Source organism: Verruconis gallopava (assembly GCF_000836295.1).
Source record: "Verruconis gallopava strain CBS 43764 unplaced genomic scaffold supercont1.178, whole genome shotgun sequence".
Taxonomy (NCBI): domain Eukaryota; kingdom Fungi; phylum Ascomycota; class Dothideomycetes; order Venturiales; family Sympoventuriaceae; genus Verruconis; species Verruconis gallopava.
In genome coordinates this window covers 1-11951 of record NW_015622314.1, presented here as the reverse complement: position 1 = coordinate 11951, position 11951 = coordinate 1, and the positions used below count along the sequence as shown (strand labels likewise).

At 47.0% G+C, this 11951-nt stretch overlaps 5 protein-coding genes across 6 annotated transcripts; 3 read left to right on the top strand and 2 right to left on the bottom strand.

Moving 5' to 3' along the window:
- Positions 1 to 249: 249 nt before the first annotated feature.
- Positions 250 to 2488, bottom strand: PV09_09784 (uncharacterized protein; the record flags this gene model as incomplete). Its single annotated transcript, XM_016363920.1, has 6 exons — positions 250 to 552; positions 618 to 769; positions 848 to 1278; positions 1338 to 1810; positions 1987 to 2031; positions 2147 to 2488. The coding sequence occupies 6 exons, from the start codon at positions 2486 to 2488 to the stop codon at positions 250 to 252; spliced, it is 1746 nt and encodes a 581-aa protein (XP_016208257.1).
- Positions 2489 to 4506: 2018 nt separating this feature from the next.
- On the bottom strand, positions 4507 to 7674 carry PV09_09783 (tRNA modification GTPase TrmE). The gene is made up of 2 exons (XM_016363919.1): positions 7376 to 7674; positions 4507 to 7325 (listed from the first exon to the last, which is right to left on the bottom strand). Exons 1-2 carry the CDS (start codon positions 7625 to 7627, stop codon positions 5847 to 5849), a joined length of 1731 nt encoding a protein of 576 aa, XP_016208256.1. The 5' UTR covers positions 7628 to 7674; the 3' UTR covers positions 4507 to 5846.
- Positions 7675 to 7799: 125 nt separating this feature from the next.
- PV09_09782 lies at positions 7800 to 9662 on the top strand. Of its 2 annotated transcripts, XM_016363918.1 has the most exons (3): positions 7800 to 7903; positions 7957 to 8981; positions 9105 to 9662. In XM_016363918.1, exons 1-2 carry the CDS (start codon positions 7842 to 7844, stop codon positions 8921 to 8923), a joined length of 1029 nt encoding a protein of 342 aa, XP_016208255.1. In that variant the 5' UTR covers positions 7800 to 7841; the 3' UTR covers positions 8924 to 8981; positions 9105 to 9662. The 2 variants fall into 2 exon arrangements, with proteins under 2 accessions (XP_016208255.1, XP_016208254.1); XM_016363917.1 differs by having other exon boundaries at positions 7957 to 9662.
- Positions 9663 to 9918: 256 nt separating this feature from the next.
- PV09_09781 (uncharacterized protein) lies at positions 9919 to 10717 on the top strand (the record flags this gene model as incomplete). The annotated part of the gene is made up of 2 exons (XM_016363916.1): positions 9919 to 10159; positions 10209 to 10717. The coding sequence occupies 2 exons, from the start codon at positions 9919 to 9921 to the stop codon at positions 10715 to 10717; spliced, it is 750 nt and encodes a 249-aa protein (XP_016208253.1).
- A 10-nt stretch (positions 10718 to 10727) lies between these two features.
- On the top strand, positions 10728 to 11623 carry PV09_09780 (uncharacterized protein; the record flags this gene model as incomplete). The annotated part of the gene is made up of 1 exon (XM_016363915.1): positions 10728 to 11623. One exon carries the CDS (start codon positions 10728 to 10730, stop codon positions 11085 to 11087), a length of 360 nt encoding a protein of 119 aa, XP_016208252.1. The 3' UTR covers positions 11088 to 11623.
- Positions 11624 to 11951: the final 328 nt, after the last annotated feature.

Here is an 11951-nt window from a genome sequence, read left to right as displayed (position 1 = left end):
GTGTCGTTGGCGTCTTTAATGTCTGGTGTAAAGGCCGTATATGGGATGTCTCTGTTTTTTGGCCCATTTAGCTACCCTCCACACATCCTTCATCTCTTGTATCCCGGATATACGTTCCCGGTGTTCTTTTGTGAGGGCCTTGTTGATGGTCTTTTTCTTTGTCCGTCTGGCCATCTGGAAGACCATGTAGTCGATGTCATCGCCGGTGGTTCGCCATCTTCGTCGGGCTCTCTTGAATTCCTTGATTGCTTATGTGCATTCGGGTGTCCATCCGGGTCTTGAACGTGGTCCAATCCTCGCCTTCGGTGCACTGGCGTGGATAGCTTTTCTTAGTGCCTCTTGGATCTTTTCTGTTTTTCTATCTATTTCGGCTGGTGTGAGTCCTGCTGGTTCAATTTCGGGCAGCCAAGTTCGAAGCACCTCGGTGAAGACTCCCATGTCGATCTTTTTGATAAGGTATCGCTCCGCCTCTTCAGCTTGGGTGATTCCGGCTCCAAATGTGGTCACGAGGGGCAGGTGGTCGGATCCTTTGTCCAGTTCTGCCCCGGGGGCCTGCGCTGATAAGACGTTCCAGGATGTCTTCTGTGGCAAAGGTCATGTCCATGGTGCTGTCTGACTGCGCGTTTCCTCTGGCTATCCTCGTGTGGCTCAAAGCATAGGTTTAACCCATGCTGCTCCAGTATTTGTAGAAGGTAGTCAGCAGCGCGTGGGCATGCTATTTCCTTGATTCCTGGTCCCTCCCAGAGTTCATCCCGTAGGTTAAAGTCTCCTAGTATAATGTTTTGGTGGGATCTTCTTTGATCCAGGGCGCGGTTGAGCTTTTACAGGGGGGAGCGATGTGGGAGACCGGTCTCTTCTTCAAACGGTGCTTCCGGGTTGGGGTTGTATATATTGTATACTGTAATCTTGCTGCGTTCGTCTTTCATTTTGAGGGTTATGGTCGTTAAGCTTGGCCCATAATCAGTGAGCTCGATGCGCTTTGCATCAATGTTCTTACTAATGAATGTTGCCACTCTTGCCTTGGTGTGATTTGGTATAAATACTTTATACCTGGTCTTTGCTGAGTTGTGGGTCTGGATTTCAGTGCCGAATTTATTAATATACGGCTCCTGAAAGGCGATGATATCTGCTTCACCTAGCACGGGGTCCCTTAGGACCTCCGCCATGGTGTTGCGGCTTCCGCCTACGTTGTACTGTGCTACCGTTATGGTCTGTATCCTTGGTGTGTTTTCACTTATTGCGTCGCGCTCATGTTTTCTTTGACTTTCCTCGATGGTACTGCTGGTCTTGATGAAGACCTATATTTCAATGTCCTGATTGTCCCCGATAGGTCAGACTCTTCTTCCTGCTCACTCTTATTGTTGATATGCAACGAGATTTCCGGCTCCTCGCGGCGGGCACTGCTGCTCCTCGCTTTTGACCGTGTTTTCCCTCTGGTTTCTGACCTGGATCGGCTCCGGTCGTCATGTCGTCTCTTCCTTGGGTTGGTACTGATCTCTCGGAGTTGTTGATTCGCGGTCTTTGGTTTCCTCGCTTTTACCAGGATGTACTCTTCTGGGTCATCTGTCGCCTGCGATCTTGGGGCATTTTGGCTTGCCGTCGGGACTCCAGTCCAGCTTGTTCCTTTCTGGTTTGCTTGTGTTGGGATGTGATCTGTTTCTATCTTATCGTTTTGTGATCCTGCAGGGCGGCTGCCGACCACAGAAGGTCCTGGACTGACCTCGTAGCATGGTTCGGGGTAGAAGGGGCGGGCGTTTAGTTCGGCCTTTGCTACCTCTACCCTCCTTATCTCGTCTTTATATTTTGGACACTGTTTTGACCAAGAGTAATGTGCGCCGTGGCAAAGACAGCATCTTGGGACTGAGGATGTGCAGTCCTCAGTGTTGTGCTCGACAGAGGCGCACTTGCCACATGTCTCTTTGTTCGTGCAGAAGGTTCCTTTGCATTTCCCATATTGGTAGCGCTTCAGGCATCTGATAAACTGACATGTCGGGTCGTGTCTGCGTACCACTCGTAGTCCGTGGCTCCATGCTAATGTCCCACCCTTAATAAGTATATTGGCTCCTTCAGGCGTTTTGCAGTCTACCACGAGGCTGCCGTCTTTCTGGCCGTCTCTGTATTTACGGTACCATCAGCAGTCGACTACCATGTTATGTGACATTACTTGTCTATTTTCAATCCTGAGCTGTTCAATAAACGCTGTCTTGTTTCCTGGGTCAATGGATTTGATTGGTATCCCATGTATGATCACTGGGTAGACTGGCAGCATCACATCTGCCTCTGTCGCTACGAATCCCTTCCAGTCCTCTTTATGCCTGCGCAGGGTCTCCGCTTGTGCCGCGGTCTCCGAGTGCTCCCCTGAGGTTATTGGTTGGCCTTTTACGCGATCGAGGTGAAGCAATACGTTCCGAAGATGTCCCGTAAGCCGAGTAGCGTGCTCCCATATCGGTATTGGCCATGTCACCTCCTGTGGCCAAGGGATCGTCATCTCGCGTTCCACACGCGTTGGGTGACACGCTGCAAAGGCGAACGATCTCAATTCGTCCAGAGTGACGTGTACTACTCAATTTCAATGATTCGGGTTCTCGCTGTTGTGATGTTTTTTTTGATCTCTCTCTTAAAAGATTGCATTTTGTGGGGACAAGTCAGAATATATACAACAATATATAATATCATTATAAGAACAAGCTTTCATCGAAGTATATCTATTTATACTATTTTCCACTTCCTTTTGCTTCCTTGAACGCTGCACATCAGCAATCTTAATCACTGCCTAGCTTAGGCTGGCCTTTCAGTGCGACACCTCCGAACCGTGCATAGCAGAGAAAAGAGCTGCTACAACCGTGTAGGAATTAAACCAAACCAAACGCTAGGAAGCTCATCCCTCCCGAAGTAGCTTGCCCTAGATAATCGGTATTGGAATATATTCCTAACATATTATTGAGGATACCATATTTGTTGATTGTATTGTATACAAGCCGAAACTATTTACTGGTTAGTTCCAGGATCCTCACATTTTGCGCCCTGATAAACGTAATTGCATGCATATTATGTTTAATGAGCAATATAGCGACTTGCCCAATTAATCCAAATACATGCATCTGGTCTAATATGCTGTTGGAGCAGTAATAATGCTGCAGCGTGCATTCCAGTAACTATTAAAAGATAGACGCAGCTGTCCATGCATGATAACCAGTTTTCTAGACTCTCCTCCTCTAAGATGCTTATTCTTCGGTATTTGGCGAGTAGGTCAACGCGTGAAACCATCTTTACATATGAGTACTGAGTGTGGTTCGAGGCACGTTAAAGAGGCCTGCAGCGTCAGAATTATATTTTTTTCTTTTCTGAGAACTTGCTTAGAGTTGATCGCATGGACTGCAAGAACAAGTCTGCCATCTATTTTCAAGCTGAATTTGCGATTTGGTGGAGCCATTGTGGATTTAAGGTGATGTGTTGGAGAAAGCTATTAAAAAAAAAATGACCGCTTGGTTTGGTTTGTTTTGGCTTAAATTTCTACTCGGTTGTAGCAGCTCTTTCCTCGGCCGATATCTCCAGTTAGGAGGACTTAGCGAACAGCAGACACAAGATAAACTTTTTAACCCATCTCGTCCCACTTCGCCCTGTATAACCTAAACAAAACCAGTCGTCCTATCCACCCACCCCTTTTACCCTCATGCAATCTATTGTTACGAAGTAACACGTGAGTAGTCATGTGAATATCATTCTGATCATTTTGATCATTTTCTTGAAAATGAGCAGAATGAGCGCGTTGACCAATGGTTAAGGGCTAGGGTACTGCTGATTGGTGGAAGTAATCATTTCGCTCATTCTGAGCAGAATGAGCAAGGCAACAAGAACATTAAATTTGGGTCTATAAAAACATCCTGTCCCTACCTTCATTACAGCTCTAATTCAACTGTCTAGTTTATCTAGTAGTTAGTTTGAATACATTCTCATACTCTTGAAGCTCATGCTATTCTAAGTCATAAACATAACTATCTTATTATATTCCTTCCATAATAAGCTCTGGTTATATCTTGTTCCTTTGCTCTAGGAAGCTAAACCCTTCCGAAGTGGCTTACATTAGCGAAGCTAGTCGGTACTGGGAAAGAATTCCTAACATCTATCTACAATCTATAGTATTCCGCATGTATGCTCCGTCCCTTGTTATAGTACTTTTTGTTCGCGCAATGCGAAGGAGTGCTCTATATGTGCATTAAGTTGTGGCTTAGATTTGCAATAACACAATATTTAGTGGCAATATGCCTTCAATCTCCCTGGTACTTGGCTTTGTCTGTCTCTGTTGCCTCCATTCCTCGAGGCGCAAGACTTCCCTAAAATCAGTTTCCGTTTGTTTTCGCTGCCGCATACCCAGGTTCTCATGCGGCTGTGTTTGATGACGTAAAGCACTTTCGATGACGACGGTGGCAGCGTCTGTTATAATGCCCTTCCACAAGTGGGCTGCTCCGCTCGTGCGGACTATCGACTTACTGAGCATGAGAGCTCCGGCGTAAGTCTGCTCAGACCTTGTCGCTTGTGTTGAAGGGGGACAAATTCCCTCTCCACGGGGTGGGGGCGCAACAGTGCACGAGGCTGTCTAATAGCTGTACTATTGTATGGCACTGATTGTGCTGTAGACCTGCCGTCTCATAGTAGGAGCCATTCTGCTGCTTATCGCCCACTTGCATGCTGTGTGGGGCGCCCAATCTTGCCAACGCTATAACTGGAAGACGGTAGTCTGGAGAGAGGCTCAAGGCTGCGTGTGCCAGCACAAAGTTCGGTGATCCGCTGCTGATAGGGCTCCTTCGATGCGTCTCTCCTGCTTGCTGGGTCGCGCAACTGCTCTTGCCAATGCCATGACTGGGAGGCAACAGTGTGGGAAAAGGCTCAAGGCTCTAGACGTCAGCTTGCAGTTAAACGATTCGCTGATACGACTTTAGACAAAGCTGTCTGGTAGCCGCAGTATTTGGAAGATCGATCGGAGCGTTCCGGGTGTCTGGTGTTCGAGTCGCGTGAGAGATTTTGTCGTTCTGCCGATAGTTGTCGGTACGGGACATTGCAAACGTTGACAAGGGTTGATGATCCAGCCAGGGAATCCATCGATAAACTGGATTATGTGACATTATTTTGTTGTGGTGTGTTTGGGCCTGGTCGTCGCACACAATGTTGCTGGATTGCAGTTAGATGGCACTCGCAGTCGTCTTCGATGAACGCGTCGTGTTGTGTAGCATCCTCGTGTGTTTAGTGTCCTTGCCATGCCATGGTTGCGACAGCGACATCTGGAGGAGCCTAGTTTGTGCTGAGGGAGGTATAAGTAACTTCTAGAGGCTGTCTCGGCCACTAGCAGGCGTGTTTCGATGGCTTTTGGATGATATTATTGTAGAATCCAGGAATTGAGTTCTCGCTGTTTGTGGTGTTCTTTCTAAAATGATCACTTGGTGGTTGAAAACTGTAGCATCTCAGTAACTTATACAAAGGTCATGCTCTTCGGTCCAAAACAACCATTGTAATAAGGACTAATCGTTTGTCTTCAAATGTGAGCTTGTTCCCTCAAATTGTTTCAAGCACAACTTTGAAGTATGAGTTATTTTCCATATCTTATGTCATTGTGGCACACAATGGCCACATCCACTTAAATGTCGACAACCCTGTCTAAATCTTATCGTCTTGATTGCAAACTATTGGCCATTCAATCAAATACCATATCCGATGAGTATTGCACTGAAATCTGAGAGACATTTCCTTTACTCACAGTCAAGAATTTTGTCTAATTACGAGGTGAATGGTTTGGGAAATAGGAACAACTACGATAAGCACGAAGCTAAAGCTACCGTAAGCAAAGTCAATCATTTACCTACGCAGAACTTTTCAAATACTACACCAAGAACCTCTTCAACATCTCCAGCACTGCCATGTCCAGTAATTTTTGCGAGCGAGTCTGCAGCAGCTCGTAAAGCCTCTGCCGCCGCCACAATGTCAATGTCTCCAATATCTCTTGATGGAATCATCGGAATTTCCGATAAAAATGAGTTCAGAAACTGCAAACAAGTCTGAAGCAGTCGCCTTTGGCGTTCGGTAGCTCCAAGTGATTCATGTAAGGGAGATCCAGAGTGCGTATCTACAGAGATCGCCTTCGTCATAGATTTAAATATTGCGACCAAGGCTTCTTGAAAGTTGTGTATGCCTTCATGCCCAGGGGACGTACAAGAAGTCATGATTATCGAGTTCGGTTCAATAAATGGTAAAAATCTGTGAAATTGATGCTTGAGGGAATTCCAGTGCGAATTTGGTGACACTTGTTTGTCATCGATCCGGTCGATTTTATTTACGACAGCCAGCATGTGATTTCCTTGCGCCGCGCATTGTGCCGCTATATCAGTGACCTCATTATCCAAGAGTAGACAGGCCTCTCCCGTGTAATCGCGTTGAACCTCAGTGATAACAACGACGACATTGGATTCAAGCGCACGTTGCTTTGCACGTCTGATACCTTCTAGCTCTATGGCTCCAACCTGCTCTTGCTGATTTGTTGTATTGTGCTTGCCTCTAAGTCCGGCCATATCACTGAAGCGACACAAATAACCCCCGAGATCCATACCAATTTCGACAATGTCGCGGGTAGTTCCAGCCTCATTGCTGACAATTGCGGCTTCTCTATCTACAACGCGATTGAGCAGAGAGCTCTTTCCTACATTGGGGCCTCCGAGAAAGGCAACGCTAATGCCGTTGCGGAGAAGCTCACCGCGCGTAGCATTCTGAACATGCAGCTCTATGAGATTTTTCAAATGCCGGACCTGAGATGCTACCGAGGATAGTAGCGTTTCCGAAGATTCGTCAAAATGCTGGTCTTCTGAAAAATCGATAAGTCCCTCTAGTTCGCCTCGAGCATGTTGCAGTTTTGTACGCCATTGGTTGTATCTTTGGGTAAGAGTTTTGGTCATACCACGTATTGAGAGAATCCGCTGTTGCTCTGTGGTTGCAGCGAGAATATCACCCAGTGCCTCAACCTGCGTCAAATCAAGCCTATTGTTATAAAACGCTCGTTGCGTGAACTCACCAGGTTCTGCGTAACGCACACGATTATGAGCAGAACCACATTGCGGTATCGCTTGCAACACTGCTTTAATCACTGCTGGACCGCCGTGAACATGCAGTTCGAGTATGTCTTCTCCAGTTGCAGTATGCGGCGAAGGAAAGAATAGGACAAGCGCTTCATGGTCGAGTACTGAATCCATATCTGAAGGAGATGTAGGGTCATATAGAGTACGGACGGTGGCGAATCTAGGCTTTGGCAAAGGACTGTTCGGGCAAAGAGCACGATATATCTTGACTTTGATGTTAGCAGTTTTGAGCAGAAGAGTTCATGCCTACGCACATCAGAGCAAGCTGGTCCGGATATCCTGACGACTGCAATAGCGGATTTTCCTGATGGGGTCGAGAGTGCATAAATAGTATCCCTCATACGTGGCGCATAGAGAGTTGAAAATGTTGACCGAGACGGTGAAAATGGACGAGCTACGTGATTGGAATACACAACATAGTGAAGGAATGGTTGCGCTGCAGCAATCGTTCTAAATGAACGCCTTATGACGCGTCGCTGAAAGCATGCCAATGTTTTTAGCAGCATTCTGTGAAATGTATCAATCAAACAATAACAGAAAATTTATGAGACGCACTTCGGAGACCAGTGTTGAAGGAGAGTAGGGGTCTAATTAAGGCTTATTAGTTAAGTCCTTAGTGGTCCCATGACCAACCCATACTAAATTTTCTCATGCAGGTTTGAAAAATTCAAAACGTTAACTGCACGGAGCCAAGCTAGATAATAGATAACAAAATAAATCATGGCGTCAGACGAGATCGTGTGGGATATCATAAATAATCAATTCTGCAGTTTCAAAATCAAGTACGTATTCTTTTCCCTAAGTATTTCCCCTTTCACTAATTCAATAACGTAAGAACTTCTGTTAATCAGTCATTCTGTCGAAACGAGTACAACGTTTCTGGCTACTGCTCGAAGCAGCACTGCCCACTTGCCAACTCCCGCTATGCTACTGTTCGAAGCGACGCTGTAACTGGCAGGTTATACCTCTATATGAAAACTGCTGAGCGAGCGCACTTGCCTAGCCGATGGTGGGAGAGAGTGCGATTACCTTCGAATTACAGCAAAGCGCTCGAGGTTATCGATGAGCGCTTAATCTATTGGCCGAAGTTTTTGGTACACAAATGCAAACAGCGTTTGACCCGACTTACGCAAGTCGCCATACGAACGAAGAAGCTGCAGAATGAAGAGGTTCGCCTTGATGAGCGTCTAGTGGCAAAACTTGCACCCAAGGTCCGACAAAGAGAAGGAATAATGGAACGAAAAGCGGAGGCATCAGCGAAAGTCGAACGGGCTATTGAGCGTGAACTCATTGAGCGCCTTCGGAGTGGTGCTTACGGGGACCGTCCTTTGAACATAGAGGAGGGATTATGGAAAAGGGTATTGCGCGGCCTTGAGAGCACAGGAGAAGGAATTCATGATGAGGACTTAGATGATGGTATTGACGAGGAAGAACTGGAGATGCTCTCCGAGAAAGAGCTCGAGTACACTCACGAACCTGCTGCTGAGGTTGAATATATTTCTGACGACATCGATACGTCTTCAGAAGGAGAAGAGCTCGGCGACCTCGAAGATTGGCTTGACGGCACAAGTTCCAGAGACAGTGCTATTGACAATGAGGAACGCTGCAGAGATAATGCAAGCAGAGTTACGAGTCCGGTAGAAAATGTCAAATCAAAGACGTCAGTACAGCCTTTGAAAAGGAGACAAGGAGCGTCTGGAAATCAACCGCCACACAAGAAGCCACAGACGGGGCCAAGGAGACAGATAGAATATGAGTTTGAGAAGGCTGAGCACGAAATTCCGCAATTCTACAAAGCCTGAATTTCAAAAATAATCATATAACTTAAGAGGGGTTCCTTGATACATGACTCTATGACAAGTTAGTATAAGACTTTTTATAGTATGAACTTTTTGAAAAAGATCTATCATAGACTGTAATTAGTTATAATTATTGGAATCCACTGAAAGATTCGTCAGGTAATGCTAACGCAAGCCACTCTAGAAGTGATACGTTTCCTAGAGCGAGAAAGGAGTTAATGTCACGGGACTACTTGAACACAAGAGAACAACATTGTAACTGTGAGTCACATGAGCCAACCTTAGCGAATTGGCTGATATTAGAGGATGTTGGCGGCAATTGGCCGACCCTGGTTCTATTAAGGCAACAGAATGGTGACTATGATATGTCGTAGGGAACCCCGTGAAATTGAGTCGTTCACTGAGGGTGCCAAACCATTCTCCTCCAGAATGTCGTCAACCGTAAAGGGTCTTTTGAGGAGCAAGAGTCTGTCTGGTTGCTCGAAGCACGGTAGGTAGTGCATGTGCATGGTTCCTGTGAGGAAGTTGTTCAGGTATGGCGTGTTAATTTCCATTTGTTGTACACTGTAGTTTGCATAGCAGGAATTCGTAGTCGTATGCGGAGGCTGTCAAACTGTACAACTGTGCATATGTATCTTCAAAGGATATGCCTAGGACCTGAGTGAAACCTTGTGCGATAAGGCGTGCTTTATAGCTCTTATTGCCAGATATATTGTATTTGTCCATGAAGACCCAAAATAACCAACAGGCTTATGAATTGTCTCAGTGGAGTTAACAATTGACCAAGCTCTGTTCGATCCATGTGATTCAAGTTCTTTGTCTTGTTTATAGTCCCCTGCCGTTATAGCTAATCAACTGAGCGCTTTACGAACAAAAGCACGTCAATAGTGAGTACTCCCATTCTTAGGAAATAAAGAGCTTAGCTATGTTCATATATACCTCCTGAAGACCGGAAACCGCTTTCTCGAAAGCCACATCGCCCAGTGTGGTGATGCGACATGGCGGCACTTTGCTCCCGGGAGACAACTAGGCGTACCAACCTCCGCGAGCTTGTCCTAGAAATCACGAAGCAGCTCAGCGACACATTGCAAACCATAGAAGTAAACAAAGAGATAGACAGAAAGCAACTCAGCGAAGCCCTCAAGAGCGTACTACTCGCGCTCGTTGGAATCAAAGAGACCCCTTACGTGGCCACTCTGAGAGAGAAGGTGGATCAAATGCGCACGGAGACAGTGAAAGGTTGGAAAAGCATTGACGAAACCTTCCGGGGCATTCAAAAAGGATATAGAGGTAACAAAGGCGGATATACAAACAGCGGCAACAAGTCAAGAGGCGAAGGTGGCCGCGATGGAGGCCGCCGACATAGGCAGAAGAGTAATAGGAATAGTAAAGGACATCAAAAGCAAGGGAACGCAGAAGCAGGCCACGGCAAGCTATGCCGCTGTGGCAGCACAAAGTGCGAAGGCAGTTAATAGACATAATCCACAAAGTGCGAGGCCACTCGCTCAGACGCACCGTGAGATCATCGTGAATATCAGAAATGCACAAGCCATCCCGCACCTGCGTAGCATGAACCCACGTAACCTGAAAGACCACGTTGCACAAGCTATCGCCCAAAGCGGAGAAACCAACGTAAAGGTCATGTCCGCCAATCAACACATGAGCAGAGACATCAGTATAAAAGCAATCACACCAATCGAAATGCAAGCACTAAGACAATCCGGGCAAGAATGGGTCCCTAGGATAGGGACGGGATGTCAATATGCAGCCAGACATATGGCGTACTTTACGCACTAAAGACGTAGAGATGGACAGTTTAGATGATATTAGCACCTCTAACAGAATCCAAGCATCGCCACACTACGAGTATATCAAGGAAATACGACAGAGAACGTACCCGGGAGCGAAAGCATCAGCGCAATACCGATTGCTCAGCCCCCTACAGAAGCTCAAAGAAGCCCAAACGAAGGAAGACCCGGGTCTGATGCAGAGAGAAGTGATCCAACCCGGGCTGTTCGCATCCTGGGAGAGAAAGCTCCAGATAGTAATAGTAGAAAAGGAAGAAGCGGTGGAGGCTGCACACAACACGGAAGCACAGGACGCGAAGGAAGACCCGAGCCATTGGTGTTGTCCGGCATGTCCTCCAAGAGTGCCCCAACTTCAATAACCTGCGCAAGCGGGTATGGCGCAGGGTGCAGCCTGCCGACATGAAAGACCTGCTCGACAAGGACGCGAAACTCACCACCCGATTCCTGCAACAAACCGGCCTCCTTGGGCAACTCACAGGAGCCATTATACAACAAGAGTGGTAGTAGGATACCAGAGATGCAGACAGGGGAAGACGGTTAGTACTAGGGAATAAACCAGCCACGGAAGGGCCCTAGAGACGGGGCATCCGCCCATGGGGCCCGAGGCTAAAGTACAGTAAATAGAAGGCAATAATTAGAGGGTAGCCACCCTCCAAAATGGGCTATGCCCAGGGGGACTCTGAACCCGGCAGCTTAACGTCATTCCGGACGGCCGACTAGGCGGTTTGTTCTGAGGGGCAGGCAAAAGTGGTAACGCCCAAGGGCTAGGGAGCGGCGGAGGATTAATGCTTGCAGTGCTGATCTGTAGGATCAACCTACCCAGATCGGCGGGGTAGATAGTGGCTATGCTTTGTAGAACACGCTGGCATGGCGGCCGTAGGCCAGCCGAAACGGCTTAATCAGAATTCCAAAAAAAAAATTGAATTATTTTTAAGGATCCAGAAAGCTGTTAAAAGTAAATATAGGGGGAAGCATAGCTGTGGTACGCTGGGCATTCACGCCCTCTCCCTTTTGCTGACGAGATTAATGAAAAAAAGGGCAAATAAAAAAGCGACGATGCCCAGCGTCTGCTTGTCCCGCAAAGCTTGTCGGAACAAAACAGAAGCCAGACATCGCCGCTTTCTCCTCCAGTGTCTACCACAATACATTTGTATCGGATCCAAGACAAAAACCATCTCCCAGCCAGGGATCAGAAAAAGGGCAGGAAGACAAACAGAGGCCTC